Source organism: Carex rostrata, chromosome 12 (genome assembly GCF_964058835.1).
Source record: "Carex rostrata chromosome 12, lpCarRost1.2, whole genome shotgun sequence".
NCBI classification, from domain to species: domain Eukaryota; kingdom Viridiplantae; phylum Streptophyta; class Magnoliopsida; order Poales; family Cyperaceae; genus Carex; species Carex rostrata.
Window position 1 is genome coordinate 2,196,844 of NC_135929.1, and position 20,821 is coordinate 2,217,664.

At 35.6% G+C, this 20,821-nt stretch overlaps 1 protein-coding gene across 4 annotated transcripts; it reads right to left on the reverse strand.

Moving 5' to 3' along the window:
• Nucleotides 1–250: 250 nt before the first annotated feature.
• On the reverse strand, nt 251–20,512 carry LOC144563270 (cuscuta receptor 1-like). Of its 4 annotated transcripts, none has more exons than XR_013514291.1 (6): nt 20,091–20,512; nt 19,062–19,220; nt 18,769–18,924; nt 18,521–18,664; nt 12,158–15,004; nt 251–11,813 (listed from the first exon to the last, which is right to left on the reverse strand). XR_013514291.1 is itself a non-coding variant. In XM_078312719.1 (5 exons), the coding sequence occupies exons 1-5, from the start codon at nt 20,470–20,472 to the stop codon at nt 12,813–12,815; spliced, it is 3,033 nt and encodes a 1,010-aa protein (XP_078168845.1). In that variant the 5' UTR covers nt 20,473–20,512; the 3' UTR covers nt 251–12,812. The 4 variants fall into 4 exon arrangements, 1 of the variants encoding a protein (XP_078168845.1); XR_013514292.1 differs by having other exon boundaries at nt 251–11,833; XR_013514290.1 differs by having other exon boundaries at nt 251–11,852.
• Between the last annotated feature and the right edge of the window lie 309 nt (nt 20,513–20,821).

A 20,821-nucleotide genomic window follows, 5' to 3' on the forward strand; every position in this document is an offset into this window, starting at 1 on the left:
GTTCCTATCTAAGTTGATTTCTTGTGCGAGGCTTCAACCTGTAGCTCTCACCTACTGGTATCTAACCTAAATTGATTGTCTGGTTTGCTAGAAGTATCTACAACCTTTCGATAATGGAAAGTTCACCTCTCGGCTACTATTGATCATAAATCTACTTCAAATACTAAATCTCAATTGCAAGAAACATCAAGGCCAAATTACTAGAAGAGATGCTATAGACATCTAACAGTAGACAATCAAGAATCAATCAAGCAATCAAAATCAAGCAATCAATGAATACTCAAACAAAGAATCACACAAGTTCAAACTTAGATCAAAACAACATGCAACTCAAAGACAAAGTTTAGAGACTACATCCTAACCCTAGGAACTAAAGATCTACTCAAGCATGGTAAAAGAAAGTATAAAAGATAGGAGAAGAGAAGAGATCATGATGAAGCTCGAAGATCCAAGGCGGATTGGAGAGGATCTTGCAATCTTCTCTTCTTCTCCAAGCGATCTCCAATCTCTCTCTTCTTTCTTGATCAACACTCCAATTCTTGAGGTTTTGAATCTTCAAATTCGGAACTCCCTCCCTGGTAGCAGGGGTGGTCTATTTATAGACATTTCAAAACGAGTGCTTCAATTCTGGGCCTTAATTGGGCCTTTGCTGTCTGCTCTGGAAGCTCGCGATGCGACCTGCATCAGGTCTGATGAGGGTTGCATCGACTCTGATGAGGGTCGCATCGGCTCTGATGAGGGTCGCATCGGCTCTGATGAGGGTCGTGTCAGATGTGATGAGGGTCGCATCAGATGTCTCAGAATTCAGTAACTTCCCTGATTTTGCCCGTTTTCGCCTGATTCCTGCAAAGTAAGAACCAAAACATAGCAGTACCACATTCTATGGATATTCAATGTAAAAGGCACCATTTGTTGGTTCAAAACATAGATTTTTGTATGGAAACAAGTCGAAATAATAGGTCTAATAAAGTGATATCAGTCATCTTTGTATTATATTCGTTTCTTGATCTCTCAAGTAAATTATAAATATATAACTGCACTTCAGTTATATTGCATGCATTATAATTCTACTTTACCAAGGGGCCCATAAAATATCATCACTCATTATAAATGAGGGGCAATGATACTATTGACATATAACTTTCTCCCGCACAAGTTATATACAAGGAACTAATATTTTTATCACCACTTATGATAAGCAGCTTTTAATACTAATTTCATTAGTCAATTTTGTCATCGTCATCCTGCAAGCAAACAGACTTGAAATTTCATTAGTCAATTTTGTATTTTATGAGAACCAGTTTGGTATACATGAGTTTAGCCCGATTATTCAATTCATAGGCAGCGATAACAAATATAAAAGGATAAGACTTCACCCAAGCGATCTGACGACTTGTTGTTTTGGGAATTTTGAAAGTCATTGGCTTCTTGGGTATAGTTCCTTTTATATTTGTATCGGATTCCGAACATGTGAGGAGAAGTTTGTCCCACCGGGCGTGCCAAAACCTGTAGGGCGCAGAAAGTTGCACGGCGTCAGGTTAGCTAACGGTGCGGTTTTTTTTATGTGTGGGTGAGTGGAAATGCTCCCAGCCGGGTTCAGTGCTCTGCTTCTTTGGATGTGAGCAGATCACCGAACTCAGGGGAAGGCATTCACTCGGAATTTTCTTCCTGCTTTCCTCCTGGTTCACCCCTTGTGACGACCTACGTTCATGATCAGTTGTCGGAGGTTTTATTATTTGCGGTTGCAGGGACGTTTTACTCCCGACGGGCGCAAGCCCCCGCCGTTAATTACATCAGAAAGACCTTTCGAGTCAGACTGAATACCTCATGCATTCTGGGATGTATGCTTATTTGAGTTGAACTGAATAATGAGGCTAAAAGGGGCTCAAGTATGATTTACTTTGGTCATGTGTTTGGTTCTCATTTAACTTGGGAGCATGTTTTATTTATTTGTCGTGATATATGTATGAAGACATGGATTTCATATGTAAGAACATTACTGAGAAATATCATTTAAGTATTTTTGATATGAAAGGAGCATTTGGATGTCATTTATTTATGAAACATGTCAAGAGAGGGGCATTTTGGTCATTTCGGATTATGACTGAGACTTGAATATGTTCAAATATTATTTAAAATTAAAGAGGATCGGATTTGGGTTCATTTGGGACTGATTTGAGTTGATTTGGACTTAGTATGAAAAAGTTATGGCCAAAAAGGACTTGAAAGGACCTATTTGTGAACTTTTTATGTTTCCAGGGACTTATTTGTAAATTTCCAGGGACCTGAGGCTATAATTTGGGCTTTTAATAGGGTCTGGAGTGCAATTTGGGCCTTTAAGGGCTTGTTTGAGAAGGTTTTGTGCTGACAGGGGTCTTTGTGTAAATTTACAGGGACTTCTCTGTGTATTTCGAATAAACAGAGGGGTTTATGTGCAAAAGGGGGTCTTCTAGTCACATGTGGACTTTAAGATCAGTGCAGAGTTTTGAGATTTGGACTTTTGGGCCTTTGAGATGTGCACAAGCCATTGGATTGAAATCATTGGGCTTTGAGATTGGTGCAGAGATGATTTGGTTAAATGGACTTTGAGATTTGGGCTTTTGGGCCTTAAGATGTGCACTGGGCCATTAATTAATGTGCAAGGCTTAGACACCATTCATTTGTGCTTTGAGATTAGTAATGGGGAGTTTATTTAAATTGACAAATGGACCCCATACTGTCAGATAGCCGTTAGATTTGATTTTGAATTCAATTCATTGGATTAAACAGATTGCTTCAAGATTTGTGCTTCCTGCTTTAATATCTGTGCAAGAGGGTTATCGGCTTAGGGTTCTTCACTGACAAACTCAGTCCGGCTGATCCAAGTCACGGCGGCGCCGGCCAAGGGCATGGTTGTGATCGCCTTGATATCAGGAGTCGATTGGTACCATTGTCGGCTGCCGGCGATCGTCGGAGATAGCGGAACAGGCATCTACAGTACCAATTGGTACCGATTGAGTCTCAGATCGATTCCTATCGATTTTCTTTGTGATTTCTTTCAATAATTTGGTCGTTTAAGATCGTGTGGTGCTATAGAAGGCTTTGGAAGCATCAATTTCACATTCAAACAGGTTTTGGACATGATTTAAGTTTTATGGTTTCGGTTTCAATACCAGATTGGTACAAAGGTTTCAGAGCTCAATCGGACATTCAGGGAGTTTATTTATGTCATTTGGAATGTTTTGGAAGAGTTTGGGAGCTTTGATTTGTATTAAATCATAATCTGGATCGAAGTGATATGAAGAACATATATATTTAAATATTTCTAAATCATTTTCTCTTGAATTTTATACAGGATATGTGATTTTTATTTCACAGATTCAAAGATATACATGTCAGGGATTTTTGTTCCAAATTTGAGATCTTTTCTGAGCAGTGTAACTCAGTCGAATGGCTTGATTAAGCTCAGGGGTATTCATGGTCATTTTACCATTTTAAATACAGAATTTTCCTTTTTTTTTTTAAAAGTTGAACTTTGGAGATCCATATCTTTCTGTAGGAATGTCCAAATGATGCAAACTTTATATCAATTTTGTGTGTTTTGATGTGTTCTATCTGACTGTGAAGTCTGTTTTTCAATTTGGTCCCTCTATTGTTCTGAAATAGCTGATCTGTCAGCAGAGGTCAAAATAGTGCTTTTTTAGTGAATTCCTTTATACCAGCTGAGCTTTTTATGTAATTAAGTGCTGAGACTGAGTTTGTCATGGTACCAGAGGCTGGTACAAGCCCTTTTTAAGGCCTGGTTTGGTCCAATACAAGCTACTAAGGGTATTTAACCACTGTTTCATACCAGAAACATGTAAAGAGGAGATCAAGAGTTCAAAACTTGTCAAATCATCATTTTCAATATATTTTAAACATGTCTGTGCCTGGAAATATGCAGGGAGGCCCCTGATTTTATTGAAAATCATGTTTTGGCACTTTTACACTTGTTTTAAAGGCATTATCATTAAAACTTCATGGATTTAAAGATGTAAATGACATGGAGCAACCCAGTTGCTGTCTTTTTACACTTTAAACCTCAGTTTCTCACTATTTGCAATCAGATCCTCAGAAATAGTGAAATTAGCCATTGAAAGGGCATAATTTCACCATTTCCATGGATCTAATGGCAAATAGGCCTTTCTCAAGTGGACTTAGGGTTGAGGAACTGTAAAGGATGCTTACTTGCCCACTTTGAACAGCCCTTGTGTGTTTATCTTTTATGCAAGTCACTTTATTCCTTTTCAATCACTTTTAATCAAAGAAATTAAGGGATTGGATAAGCAAGGATGCAAGCTTGCTCACTACACTTATCCTAGCCCTTAATTAATTTGCAAAGGTGATCAAGGAGACAGAAAAGAGAAAGAATGTAAAATATGCAAAGAAATGTATGAAAATGTGATCTTTTGTGAAAGATTTGTATCAAAACAGTAACCTTTTGTGTTTTAAATGCTTACACATGTTATTTAAATGTTTTAAAGAGAGATTATCATATCAGAATGGAAAAGAAAATAAAGAATGGCAAGAAAAAGACCAAATGGCAAGAAACAAGCTTTATTAATGAAAATTGATACATGGAATGGCCCCCTAGGGGCCTTACATTGAATCCAAGTCTTAATTACCTATGAATTAAGCTTGCTAAGTACAGAGGAAACTTATGGTGTGTGTGTGCACCACTGTATGTGTGTAAATGTGTGTGTTTGTGTGTGTAGAGCTTGATGTGTGTGTATCTTTCTCTAGCTATCTCTTCTTTCCTATCTCCGTATGTGTGTCCCCTTTTGAGCTTCATTTGAGGTGCCTATTTATAGGCAAAAGGCTAGGGTTTAGAACTTGTAGGGCTGAGGTGGTCTCATCCTCACTCTTGGTGTTTGATCAAATGTCTGTCTGTGTGTGGCTTCATTCCATGTGTGTTTTGTGCAGGGGATCACCCAATCATGCTTTGGCATGTCACCTGAATGTGTTGTATTGATTTGAACCCTTGGATTGACCATTAGGGCATGGCATGGCATCATGGCCTTTGATTTCATGGTTTATGAGGTGCAATTTGATTTGCATGACTCCTGAGGTGTAGGAGGAATATTCTCCTATCTTGGACTTATCCCAGGTGCTCTAGGCACGTGTCCTGGGGACCAGAATGAGCTGGGAGCAGGTAATAGGCTATGTTGTGTTGGACCCGAGCCATTTCATGGCTTAACATGGGCCCTTCTCGATTATTGAGCTTCCAAGCATATAGCATTGACAGATAGCATCGTATTGATTCCCTTATCATGTTCTAAGGTTCAATTTACCACATGCATAACCAATTTGATGCTCTCAGCCATGGCTGGAACTGAGCTAGTGCTCCTTGCTCAATTCATCTCTCTAAGTTCATTAAACTTCAAATTGAGGGCATAGATAGTATCGCTTGAGCATATTGAGTATCCCTGTGAAATATCGAGGTCCAATTATGCTCTAAACTCAAGTTCCCAAATTCATCTTCCTTCTCTTCTCGGCTAAAATCTGAGCTCGTGAGAGAGAGATATTGATCAATTCTCACACTTAGAGAGGAGATTATTGATATCTTTTAACTTGAGGTGAGGGTTCATGTTATTCTCTAGCCATTCCCTCGAATTTTCGATTTGATTTCGTGTTTGGAGCTCGGGTTGAGGGGAGAAGACGATGTCAGGGCTTGGGCCCCGCTTGTCAGTGACTCCAGGGCACAGTACTCTTCTTGAGTCTGTTTGGGTGCACTTGGCACCTGATGAGCCATGTAAAGGCTTGAACACGGTGCACAAAGCGCCAGGCCCACGCCAATTAAAGGGGTCGGAAGCGCTGAGGCGCTGGGTTTAATTTAAACCCGATAATTCAAATGGACTTGGTGTAGCGTGAGCCTAAACCCTTACAGTTCGGTGTACAGAGTTCAGTTTCCATGCTCCAAGTCTGCCTATCTCTGGATCCCAGCGAAATTTCGCTTCTGCTGCTGACCAGAGGGTCCCACTTGTAATATAGGGGTTTGCGGCTCCTGATTTGTACCCAAAATGCTTAGGATTATTGCTATGGGTACCCAGGCTGAGGTGGCACCAATCAGAGGCTGCCATGTCATCATAAACTTTGAAAATTCATAACTCCTTAACCATTTGGAGTTAGAATCTGAATCTTATATCAAAATTCATGGTTTTAAATGTAGGATATTACCATGAATTTTAATATATCATTTCCCTTCATCTCGGGAGGATTTTAAACCATTTGGCGTCTTTCCAAGCATTTAAATTATTACCAATTTCTATTCATTTAATTGGCAATATTTTAGGGTACAACAATATTATATACTTCTCATGTAAAAAAGAAATACATCTCATATCTTAGAATTCCGAGACACAATGAAAATATTAATAACACTAACATAACCCATATAATATTTTCATTCATTATGTCTGTTCAATATATGAAACATTTCATATACTCATGTTATTAAACGATAAGCCTTTATCAACATTTATAGAACTACAATGTACTTTAATCAACATGACAAACTTATCATGGTATATTAGTGTTCCATACTAATAACCAAGTTTGTGAACATTTTAGAGATTTATGTTTGTCATCATATAGAGTTCTATGGTTCAAGACCAAGAGCATCTTCTTGAACACTTCTATAGATAAACATAAATTTCATGGAACAAAATGCATGTAGCATCAAATTCATAAACATAACATGTAAAAGTGATCAACATAAGATAACTTTTAGAACACATATCTAACAATCTCCCACTTGTTCTTAAAGTTACCTCTTATGCATAAACTCTAAGACTAGGGTCGCCCTCTCGACTCATTACTCTATCTCTGTCCACCCTCCATGTTTCTTCAAACCCACGAGGTTGAAGTGGACTTTGCCTTTTGGCTTGAGATAAGGGCTTTGTTAGCGGATTTGTTATGTTACCATCCGTGTTCACCTTTAAAGACTTATTTTGTCTCCCTTAATGAAGTCTTGAATGACAAAATGTATCAGTGGTAGCTAACATTTCTGATTGGGTGGTTGAGTCAGTCATAGTTGATTGTTTAAAACTTCTCTAACTAACGACACCACCATTCAGAAATGAAGACATACCCTGATTGTGATCGCTTGTTATCATAATCGGTTTGGAAACTTGCATCGATGTAGTCATCTACAACGAGTTTCCTCTAACCTCCATACATAAAAAACTTATTCTTTAGTCCTATTGAGGTACTTAAGGATATTCTTAACAACAGTCCAATGAGCAGGACCTGCATGGGCTTAGTGACGACTTGTCACACTTAGAGCATATTATGCGATATCGAGTTGTGTGCACACCATAGCATACATGATAGAACCAATGGCGGAATCATATGGTACATCCTTCATGATTTCAATGTCTTTACGTGACGAGGCACGTTGAGACTTGCTAAGTGTCACACCTTGAGTCATTAGCACATTTTCTTTCTTAAAATTCTGCATGTTGAATCTTTTCAACACTTTGTCAATATAATTACGTTAACTTAAGCCAATGAGTCTTTGAGACCTATCTCTATATATCCTTATTCCTAAGATATATTGAGCCTCACCCAAGTCTTTCATTGAGAAAATATCTTTCAATGAAGTTTTTGTTTGCTCCATTAGAGGTATGAAATTGCCAAGCAAGAGTATGTCATTGACAATATGATAAATTGCACATTTAGATAAATTAGCGAATGTTGCTTGCATGCATGCACAACTTGGTAACTTTTATGCGGATTAATTGCATATTTAGATAAATTAGCGAATGTTGCTTGCATGTACAATATGATCAGTGTTGTCAAGCTCCTCGTATGAATTAGTGAACTCCAATATTAGAATTGACAAATCACTACGAAATATCAATTTATAAGAAATATCAACGAAACATGTTCACATAAGGAGAGATCCACTTACAATTAACATTTGTTTACAATTGCTTACCTATTGCCTAAGAAATATCAATTTATAAGAAACATGCATCAACAAATGTTAATTGTAAGTGGATCCCTCCTCATATATTGTTTACCTGTATTAATTGCATGCACAGCTCGTTAACTTTTATGTGGATTAATTACACAGTTACATAAATTAATTAGTAAATATTGCTTGAATTTATGTAGATTAACTCGAATTTACATCATCTTCAATACTGCACAAGGGAATCTTTTACAATTAATGGATCTAGACCGTTCTTTTTAACTTGGCATGAATCACAAAGCCCAATAACACTGCTAGTCTGAATCCCAAAGCGATGAGATTTAATCTCAAACCGTAAATGAGGCCCATCCTCTACGGTATAGGAGAGGAGTTGAATTCGACATTGCTATATTAATAAATACGCGCGTACTCTTTGCATTTATCCACATACCGCCATCGGTGGCACTATTGACCATCACTACGTAGCCGATGGCATGACAAGTTAAAGGGGGAGCTAGGGTTTCAAAATATATATATCGAACAACACATAGTGTTCTAGCGCACTCTCGAAATTAATGGTCATATCTAGGTAGCTCGCTTTCTCCGCCGCTACTCCGTCTTGACAATAACACTCATCGCCCGCCACCTCAACAACACCAATCAAGCACTCTCCATCGTAAGGTACCTACAACTGACACTTTGTATATATCTTAATTTCTAGGGTTTCCTAGTTTGGGGGTCTTTTAGGATAATATGGTTATAGGGTTTAGTTTTAGAGATCTTTAGTTTTTTCAAACATTAATTTATAGTTTTGGAGGTTCATTGCTCTTTGATTTGTAATTAAATTTCAGCAATGTCGGTCCAAGATTATTTGTCACTTTTGAAAAGACTTAGAAGGCCGGTAGCTGATCCACAACGAAATCGTATTACCATCGACGGTGATGCTGGTTTGAATGTGTGGGTAAAATTCCCTAATTTGGTATTTTATTGATTTTTAATTCTTCAATAACATGAAATATGTAAGAACGACCTTGCCTTCACATCCAATCACATAGATGCCATTTTTTGAAGATTTGCATCAATTCAAGACCTGTTAGGAGGAATGCAAGAAGAACAATGGATTGGATATTAGCTAGAGCAAAGTCAAATGCCAACCAAGAAGCTGATTCCCTGAACTGTACTAAGGTAAGGCACCTGACTGAATAAATTAGTGTTTTTTTAAATAAGTTGCTACATGTACACGAAAGTGATACAATCATATCTACATTGCCAGGACTAGTAGTCTATAGTCTGTTATTCATTGTTTCTGTTATAAGTTAGTTATGGCTATTATTAATAGTTGTTAGTGTAGTTAGTTACAACTGTAACCATAGAGTTAGTTATATGCTATTATGATGTAAAGCTGATGACTATATAAACAGCTCAAGTGTAATCGATTCAGACTAATGATGAAATACAATTGATTCGTTCTATTCTATCTCTCTGTCTCTATTCTATCATACATGATAGGGGCATGCTGATGGGATTAATGAGATGGCCAATAAGGGTATTACTGAATTAGTGCTACTGAGATAGACAGTACCTGCAGAAGGAATACGGGGTCAGGTCCCACTTGTAAATCATGAGGCATTGGACAAACTGGGCCTGGAATTCCAACTGCTGCATGACAGATATCTTGCAATGCCACTATCCGAAAGAGGAGCCTTCCGCCTCTCTATCAGGTTGGGAGATTTACGGGATGAGAGCTTTCAGATAACAGTGGATTTCAAAGATATCCATGATTTTATGACTTTTAATGACATTGACGTCTCTATTATCCAAGTCTGGATGGTGTGAGTATTTATTATTATAAACATATCTATTATTTTTACAATCAACTCCTTTATTTCATTCTGACACTGACTATTTTCAGGTATTGCACGAAACTAATTCCTAAATGTGCCCAAAATAATGTTGACATTGGTCTCCTGGACCCCAGTCAGCTTAGCGACACATCTATTAAATATGTTGGTAAACATTCCCTTTCGTACTTGGCTGATTCCTTGCTAAAGTTGTAGGATAAGAATATTGTATTCTTACCATGTCACAAAGATGGGTAAGCTACTAATTATACTCATGTTTATTGTCTATTCTTAACAGGATAAGAATCTTATTTTATTACTTAAATTGTAGGGAATGTTGGAGGCTTCTTGTTATTATCCCAAGACAGAATGTTGCCTACTTGCTAGACCCGGTGCCAAATAATAATGACCAGAAGTTTTACATTGTTCCTGTGTTACACCAGTAAGCAAAATACATATAATTTAAAATGCAAAGTACTTCCTATTGCCTACTTCTAGGTACATACTATATACTGACATTTAATAATTCTAGGGCTTTTAAGTCATACATCTCCCGAGAAGGTCGACACACGCTGGAGAGAACAGCACTGGAGGTCAGAATGTTTCAGGTAAGAACTATTTTAATCGAGTATTTCCTTGCAACTTATTTGAAGTTCCAATTACACTACTAATTAGATCTTGTTTTAAACAATACACATTTGATCAGAGCCCACACAAAGCAATTTACGAGAGTCCAGATATTATGTAATAAAGAACATGGATATGCTCATAAAAAATTATGCACATTCTTTTCCAAAGGTTTGTCAATTACCTGTTTCTATCATCCTTTCAGATTTAAGTTCTTAATTATATATGTTATTCATATGTTTTCATTTATTCATCCAGTGTCGTCTGTCCAAAACACCGTACAAAGAACATGAATTACATGACATCCGTATCCAATGGTGTAAGTTCTTCTTTGAATTATTATCAGTTTAATTGTCGTCCAGGTACTTGGCGATGGGAGGATTTGATAAGTTGTTGTTTGTGGTTTGAAACAGTTATTGTTTTCAGGGTCTTGTGTTCAAACTCTTAATTAATTTGTTGTTGGTTTTAATAATTGTGGTAAGAACAATTAGTTTTCTGGTACAATGAACTATTGTTATGTTTATTGGTTGTATGTTTAATAATTGTTGTAAACTTTAATTATATATTGCTTGTGGCATGGATTGATATATATATATTATATGTTAGAGTACTTGTGTATGTCTATATTAATTGTTGGTTCAGAGCTGGGTATGGAATAAGCGCATGCATGTTTATCTTTGCTTTGTTAGCTGTGTTTAAAAATTGCTAGGCTAGCCTGTAATACGAGAATTAATAGTAAAAAATAATAATAATTACAAATACATCACCATCGGCCCAGAAATTAATGATCTACTAGAATTCTAGGATTTGTCAACGCCAACATAGACAAAACAGATGGTGCAAAATACTATTGCAATTGGCTATTCAAATTCAGTAGACAACGTTAATCACATTTGCTGTCGGTTGGCGAAACGAAAGCGATGGCGTTGGGTTCGCCAAACCCGATGGCCAAAGGTGCGCTGCCGATGATATATTGATTAACGTCATATGTTTTGATCCGATAGAATAGATGTGTACATTTCCTATCGGGGCGATATGCATCGATTCAAAATCCGATGGCGGAACGCGATTACAACCAATATAAAAGGGTTTTTTGTAGTATCACAGCATCAGCCTAATCGACATTCACACCATAAAACAATAACATAAAATGGGACAGATTGAAAATCATTGATAAATGAGCGCCAGATGAACTAAAATCATAAATTTTTTGATACAACAATTATCTTGTTCATTTGTTCATTCTCCTTATTGCAAATTTTTCATAAATCACCAAAAATTATAGACATAACAAAAGGTGCAAACTTAAGTACCTAATTTTAGAGGAGGTAGAAGGCTCGTTGGCAGCAGCAGCATATATAGCAAGCTCGTCTTTGTCTCCAGTTCCAAATAGAAGAAGAAATGCACCGATTCTAAAAAGGAGACATGTTTTCTGTTTCAATGGTACAACCCTGATACATTTTAGATGTTAACTACGTACTGCACTGTATCCATGCATCAGAGAAACTTCTAAATAGAAAATAAAAACCCATTTATAAACTAAATAGCACAAGGGGTGTCCCTCTATATGCCTCAGATTGACTGAGAGCACCCAACCACAAAATCCTAGGTATTCAAAAGAATACACTAAAATTGATACTTTGTAAAAACAACCCTCCAAACATCAAATTTTGTACATTTAGCAAAGTGAAAATGGCTGAAATTACCTTATTATTATAAATAAAAATACAATATCTACAAAAAGATGATTAAATACCTGTTCCCGCTGGAGGAGAGGAGAGTCGGGCAGGGCATGACGTCCTAGAGAGGGGGATCGTTGGAGGAGGAGAGGCCGAGATAGAGGGGGATCGTAGGCGATTGCTTTTAGGTTTCCATTTTGTGTGTGTGAAATCGGAGGAGGAATGATGGAGAGAACTATCGTTTCTGGAGAGGAGGCGATTTCGTCTCTAATTAGTAATTTTGGCAGAGAGGGTCAGGGTTTTAGGGAAGGGTTTCGATCGGAAAGGGATTTTGGCAGAGAGGGTTTTGGGGAAGGGTTTCGATCGGGAAGGGAGATGGCGCGTTTTATTTTTCACTACCCACCCATTTTTTCATTTTTCACTGAAAAGTTTCAGCGACCAGCTGAATCGGTCTTTGATGCGGTAGCTAAAAGTGATGGTCTCCAAAACTATTTTTTTTTATTTAGGAAAAACCTTTTAAGTGACCTGCGCCTTGACCAGTATCTGATATTGGTATCTAATGCCCATTTCTGCTCTAGTGATTATTCTAACTTGCTGAATTAAGAGGGAAAAATATTTCATTCTTTTTACAGATTGATTCTTCAAAAGCAAAAGCAAGTGGTTATTCAACACATATAATAAAATATAACCATCCAAACTAAAACTGAAACAAGTGGTTCTTCAATTACCCCTTCAAGTCGGAGCAGTTTCAATATTTCTCCCCCAAATGACAACTTTCACATATATCATATCACCATACCAGTCCACCAGAGTAAACAGAGTATAATGCCAATTTCTTTTGAAATAAAGAAAGACTATGAAGCACCAAAAACTGACCACAAAGAAAAGGGAGAAAGAACCGAAGAATATGAGAAAATCGGTGCCTTTATACTTTAGGTCGTCACTCATTTCATTCGGGGAAGGCCGTGTTGTGTCAAGAGCAGGGGGACAACTTTTTGATAGGGGAGGCCCGCACATATTTGGATTACCTTCATAACTGCTATTATCAAATGTACTAAACTGTGCTTCCACACCTAATGTAGGTCCGGATAAATTGTTATATGCCACAGAGAATGATTCTAGTGAGGTTAGTTTAGTCAGTTCTCTTGGTATTTTCCCTGTCAAAAAGTTGTGAGAAAGGTCAAAACTTTCTAATTGGTGCAAATTGGATATGGAATTTGGTATTGTACCGCTTAAATGGTTGTTTGACAAGTTCAGTGTTATCAACCAATTCATTCGACCGATATTCACGGGAATGTTTCCTACTAGGTTATTCGAAGACAAATCTATTACATACACGATTGCTAAAATTTTTTGCCAATAAAAAATTGGCCTTCCTTTTGACACAAGTTCCAATCCAAAGTTCAATAATTCCTCGCTTTGCCTATCAAAATCAGATGTGATGTGTAAGAGAAAATTGACATCACTGAAATTTAGCTCTCTCCCTGCAAAACCATGTCCACTTATTTCACCCAATAAACTGACATCCTTGTGTGTTGATCCCATATCAATAATGCATGATGGTATTTGTCCAGAAAGATTATTGTATGACAAATCTAGTATGCGTAAATATTTTAGTTGACATATTTGTTCTGGTATATGTCCTCCAAACATGTTCTCTCTTGCTAGGAGCATACCAAGATTGGATTCCATATTGATCCAATTTGGAAGGTCTCCAGATAAATAGTTTTTGCCAATGTCAATGGCTGTTATATAAGAAATATTTAGCCATGTTATAGGGAAGTTTCCGGTTAGATTGTTTTGACTCAGATCTACAATTTGTAAGTCTGATTGATTAGAGCAAGGAGGTATTGATCCAGAAAGCTTGTTATCTGAAAGGTCTAGAAACCAACGGTTTGGCACAGCACATATCTCCAATGGTAAGGATCCTTCTAAATTATTTCCACTTAACTTCAACGCCCAATGATAAGCTTTTCCAATGCAACCAGGCAAAACACCATTTAGTTCATTGTTACTGAGGTCCAACATGTAGAAACTACTATTGCAAATACTAAAAGGAATCCCTCCACTTATATTATTATCATTTAACGATAATTGTGTACCTTGAGTAAAGTTGAAGCTGCTAGTGAAAGATCCATATAACTTATTAAATGATAGATCTAAAATAGAGAAAGGAGAAGGCAAAATCCTAGGAAAATTATTTTGTATATCATCATGGAGATTGTTAAAAGATAAATCTAGAAATACGAGATTGCTAATAGATATGAGTGGTAGAGGGCCATGCAAATTGTTTTTTGATAAGTTAAGGGAGTCTAAATTTGGAAGCTTAATGATAATGTCAACCGGTAATTCTCCATCAAGATGGTTGTCAGATATATCCAAACTTGAAAGTTTTTCATGAGTTAAAAACGGAAGTTGAAGAGGTCCTGTGAAGAAGTTTTTGTGCAAATCTAATTTGATCAAGTTCGTATTGTTTTCTAACAACCACACAGCTGAAATAGGACCTGTGGAGCGAGTATTAGAGAGGTCCAACACTTGTAATTTATACTGAGAGTATAAGAAAATGGGATCAATATCAAGAATGCAATTAGCTAGTTGAAGAACTTGAAGCTGAAAAGGCAGATTCACAACTTCCACTTGAAAGTGTGATGATGCCCTTGTTGAGAGCCCCAGATATTCAAAATTAGAATGGTTCAAAAATGAACTTAGGGATAGATTCCCCTCAATCTTGTTATTTAATAGGGAAAGGTAACTTAGGGACACAAGTCTATTAAAAATAGAGGAGGGAAATTTTATCTGAAAATCATTATGTGACAAGTCAACTAGCTTAAGAGAGGAAAGATTTCCCATACAAGGAGGAAGATTTCTAGTGAAACTATTGTCTGAAATATCTAGCTCTTCAAGATTCTTCAGTCGGCATAATCCTATAATTTAATGAGAAATATCATCAGATAAGATTAATCATGTGAAACCGTTGAGGTTAATTACAATATGCATTAGGAATATATATATATATAGAGAAAGAGAGAGAGTAGAACTAGGGTGTTCTTAAGCTCACCAAAGTATTTGGTGAGCTTAACTCCAAAATCCATCAAATAGGTTTCAAATGACGAATCCGAACCATTGAAATCCACCTATCTTACAAGTGATGCGTCTACATGTGAAAATTTTAAACATTTGAATTAATTTAGTATAAAATCGAGCGGTCAAAAAACGTTCAAAAAATGAATGCACTAAAATTAATTTATTAACCTTCTAATTTTGATTGATTGACTTCACACTAAATTAATTCGAATGTTTAAAATTTTCACATGTAGGCACATCACTTGTAAGGTAGGTGGGTTCCAATGGTTCAGATTCATCATTTGAAACCGATTTGATGGGTTTTGGAGTTAAGCTCACCAAACACTTTGGTGAGCTTAAGAACACCCTAGTTCTACTCTATATATATATATATATATATATATATATATATATATAGAGAGAGAGAGAGGGGGGGGGGGGATCCACTTACAATATTTAGAAGTTATAACATCTTACAACAATTTGATTTTGATATTTTCAATGTCTGAACAATTGATCCAAACCATTAAACAAGATATCTATATTAAAATGTGCTTGAAGATCAAATTTTACATTTTTTTTTTAATTTTTTACTATTTATTAAGTATTTTACAAAAATGTTATTTTTAGACAATTCTAGACCACTGAAAACATCAATTTTGGAAAATACTTAATAAATAGTAAAATAATTCAAAAAATATATAAAATTTGATCTCCAAGCACATTTTAATATAGATATCATATTTAAAGGTTTGGGTCAACTGTTTGGACTTTGAAAATCACAAAACCAAATTATTGTAAGATGTTATAACTTTCAAATGTTGTAAGTGGATCCCTCCTCATATATATATATATATATAGAGTTAGGCTGGGGTGCTATGGATAGCATAGTGACCTCTATGCTACGGCTCAATATTCGAGTTTTCAAAATCCAAACGGTCGATCCGAACCGTTCATCTTATTCTCCATATTAATATCTGCTTGGAGACCAAATTTTATAATTTTCTGAATTTTTTTACTATTTATTAAGCCACTTTGAAAATCGCTAATCCAACGGTTTTACTGTTTTGTGCAGCCACCGTTGGATCAACAATTTTGTAAAATACTTAATAAATAGTAAAAAAATTCAGAAAAATGTAAAATTTGGTCTCCAAGCAGATATTAATATGGAGAATAAAATGAACGGTTCGGATCAACCGTTTAGATTTTGAAAACTCGAATATTGAGCCGTAGCATAGAGGCCACTATGCTATCCATAGCACCCCAGCCTAACTCTCTCTCTCTATATATATATATATATATATAGAGTACGGCTAACGCGCTTCCTCTAGCATATGGGCCGAAATGCTTCCGGTGGAAATTTGAAATTTCAAAATCCAAAAAGTCGATCTGAACCGTTCATCTTCTTCTCCATATTAATATCTGCTTGGAGACCAAATTTTACATTTTTCTGAAATTTTTTACTATTTATTAAGCCACTTTGAAAATCGCTGATCCAATGGTTTTACTGTTTTGTTAAGCCACCGTTGGATCAGCGATTTTCAATGTGGCTTAATAAATAGTAAAAAATTTCAGAAAAATGTAAAATTTGGTCTCCAAGCAGATATTAATATGGAGAAGGAGATGAACGGTTCAGATCGACTTTTTGAATTTTGAAATTTCAAATTTCCACCGGAAGCATTTCGGCCCATATGCTAGAGGAAGCGCGTTAGCCATACTCTATATATATATATATATATATATATATAGGTGGGCTATGGTGCATTGCAATATATAACATCTTTTGTACATTGGACTATAAATCATCGGATTCAAAGTCCAAATAATCGATCCAAACTATTCATCTTATTCTCCATATTAATATGTGTTTGGAGACCGAATTTTACATTTTTTTGGAAATTTTTAACTATTTTTTTAGATTTATTGAAAATCGTTGTTTTTTTATGGTCCAGATTTGTCTAAAAACAGGGATTTTCAATAAATCTAAAAAAATAGTAAAAAAATTTCAAAAAATATAAAATTTGATCTCCAAATACATATTAATATGGAGAACAAGATGAACTATTTGGATCGGTTATTTGGACTTTGAATCCGATGATTTATAGTTCAATGTACAAAAGAGACTATACATTGCAATGCACCATAGCCCAACTCCCAACTCTCTCTCTCTCTCTCTCTCTATATATATATATATATATAGAGAGAGAGAGAGAGAGAGAGAGAGAGAGAGAGTAAGGCTACGCTACTTCGTGAATTAATGAGGCTATTTTAACTCGCGCTCATATCTCTAGTTTCAAAGTTAAAAATAGCCGATCCAAACCGTTAGATATTTAATCTATATTAAAATGTGCTTGGAGACCAAATTTTACTTTTTTTTGGAATTTTTTTACTATTTATTAAGATGGTTTGAAAATCACTATTTTTTAATAGTACAGAATTTTAATAAAAACAACAATTTTCAAACCATCTTAATAAATAGTAAAAAATTTCAAAAAATATAAAATTTGGTCTCCAAGAACATTTTAATATAGATTAAACATCTAACGGTTTGGATCGGTTATTTAGACTTCGAAACTAGAAATATGAGGGCAAATTAAAACAGCCTCATTAATTCACGAAGTAGTGTAGCATTACTCTATAATATATATATATATATATATATATATATAGAGAGAGAGAGAGAGAGAGAGTTAGGCTGGGGTGCTATGGATAGCATAGTGGCCTCTATGCTACGGCTCAATATTCGAGTTTTCAAAATCCAAACGGTCGATCCGAACCATTCATCTTATTCTCCATATTAATATCTGCTTGGAGACCAAATTTTATAATTTTCTGAATTTTTTTACTATTTATTAAGTCACTTTGAAAATCGCTAATCCAACGGTTTTACTGTTTTGTGCAGCCACCGTTGGATCAACAATTTTGTAAAATACTTAATAAATAGTAAAAAAATTCAGAAAAATGTAAAATTTGGTCTCCAAGCAGATATTAATATGGAGAATAAGATGAACGGTTCGGATCGACCGTTTGGATTTTGAAAACTCGAATATTGAGCCGTAGCATAGAGGCCACTATGCTATCCATAGCACCCCAGCCTAACTCTATATATATATATATAAATGGGCCCTTATCTCACTATTCTTTACAGCCCTGCCATCAGTAAATGATTAGAAACTAATACCACCTGAAATGACAATAATACTACTATTATGTTACTGTTCTATATTATACTATTTTGAGCAAATTGTATGATGTCAAACATCTATGATCCACTTGTGTAGAGATACTACAGAAAATATAGCTTTTTTCCTATTGCAAGAAGACCAATGTCACAAATATTGACAACAAAGTTTAATTGTGTATTACATTGTAATTACCTTCTAATGATAAAGTGTCATTTAGATCATTGGACGCCAACGAAAGGGCTTTTAGAGAAGACCAATGTCCCAAATCAAGAAAACTCCCATTAAACCCACATCCGCGTAGACTAAGCACCTCCAAATTTAGTGCACTTATAAGCTCTGTCAGATTATTCCATTAAAATATAGGTCAAATTTAAGAAAATAATAGAAATATCATTGTTGTCAGAAATACAACATGGTTCATATTTATGGGAGGTTATTACCTTTGACAGGGACATTGCCTCCTATAGGATTATGATCCAGATAAAGTGTTCGAAGTGATGATACTTTGACTAAGGAGGAAAAGATGCTTTTAGGCAGTTGGTTGGATGAAAGGTCTAGCATCTCTAACTTAGTCAAATTGGACCAATATTCAAAGCCTGACAAAAGAATATGCGATATTTGATAAAGTATATATGTCATTCAATACAAAAGATGAATAAATGGACGAAGCTTTCTTAATAAATTAAAGAAGCGAGCTCATTAAATAGATGACTAGTTAATTTAATTTTGGTACCGTTGATGGGCAGACTACTGCTGTTTATATTATTTGCCAACAGATTGAGTGTACGAAGTGATGGAACACCAGCTAAATCATATATGATGCTTCCATCCAGGTTGTTCCAAGAAAAGTCCAAAATCTCCAACTTGGTTAAATTGGACCATGTTTCATGTCCTGAAAAAGAACAAGAAAAGATTGCATTAGAATTTGCTCATTTCTTTTTTCTCTACTTCACAGGAATAAAGCTCAAATTCTCCAGTTATTCTAAGAAACCTCACATATATATGTTTGAGGTTGTTTTAATTTTTTGTATTGCACTCTCGTTTTACTATATAATTCGTATCTAAGAATACAATTGGAAAGTGAAAGTAATTTATTGAAGTGGCTTGATGCATGGATCAAATTGTAGTAGAACTAGGGTCCTCTTATGCTTACCAAGCACTTTGTGAGCTTAACTTCAAAGTCTATTAGATTGACTTTAAATGACAAATTCAAACCATTAAAATTGATTTATTTCACAAGTGATGCATTTAAATATTAAATTTATAAATTTTCAAATTAATTTAGTAAGAAGTCAAGAGGTCAAAAAATGATAAAAAAAAAATGAGCACATTAAAATTAACTTATAAGCCTTCTTATTTTTTTACCACTTGAATATATCGAAAATTTATAAATTTCACATGTAACTGCATTACTCGTTAAGTAGATCAGTTTCAATAGTGTAGATCAGTTGTTTGAAGTTATTAGGATAAGTTTACAGTTAAGTTCACCACAAAACTTGGTGAGCTTAAGAACTCTCTAGTTTTACTCTTGAAATTAATTTATTTGAACCTTAATTTATACACGTTAGATATTATCAACAAGTTGTCCTAAAAGTTGAGCAATTACATGCAGTTCAGTAGTTTTGTAGTCCTCATAAGTTAAGCATAAATGTTCTTTGGTGAAAATAGGCCTCCATATAATACTTGTAATACTTGAAATGTCATTGTTAAGCAGCACCATAAGCTTAAATGTTAAACAAGAAAGAAAGGTGAAGATACATACCAGCACCAAGGCGTATGCCCTGTCCAGATAAAGATAGAGATCTGAGTTCACGGAGAGGCAAGAACATACTGGCATTTAGAAAAAAACCCTGACTATTTTCGTCCCATATAAATTCCCCTGATCTCATGAGGTCAAGTTGAATGACATGGCCGGTGATAGGATCACAGGTGACTCTTTCCCATCGGCAGCACTCTTTGCCTTCCCACTTACCATCTAAAGAGTGAATAGGAAAGGGCAATGAAGCATTGATGTATAGAAGAGTCAACCTCTCCTCTTCCCTGCACTGTACTGACTCTGACCCGCTCACACTACTCATCTCCCACTGTACTGAAACCAGAACCAGAACCAGAACCAGAAGCGCTATCGGCAATAATAACTTCATTGTTTCTGTTGTGTGATTATTTGATGGCTTAAAACAAACTACAATTGTGGCCTGATTTATAGGAGGATGAGGATGATCTTAATTTGTTAGAAATAAATAAACTGACCTATCACAGTTGCGTAATGGACCGGTCACAATTGACGAGCGACTTGAAAATTGAAAGGTCTTCAAGAATTAATGTATCACCCATCTCTCTTCCCGGATGATGTCACATCCGTATGTAAAGCATGTAATAATTGTTTTAATATTCTAGTCCATTTAATCAAATTATTTGGGTTTCCGAAAAAATTTCAATTAATTAAAAATTATGAAAAAAAAATATACGTAATTAACACATCACATATTCGTG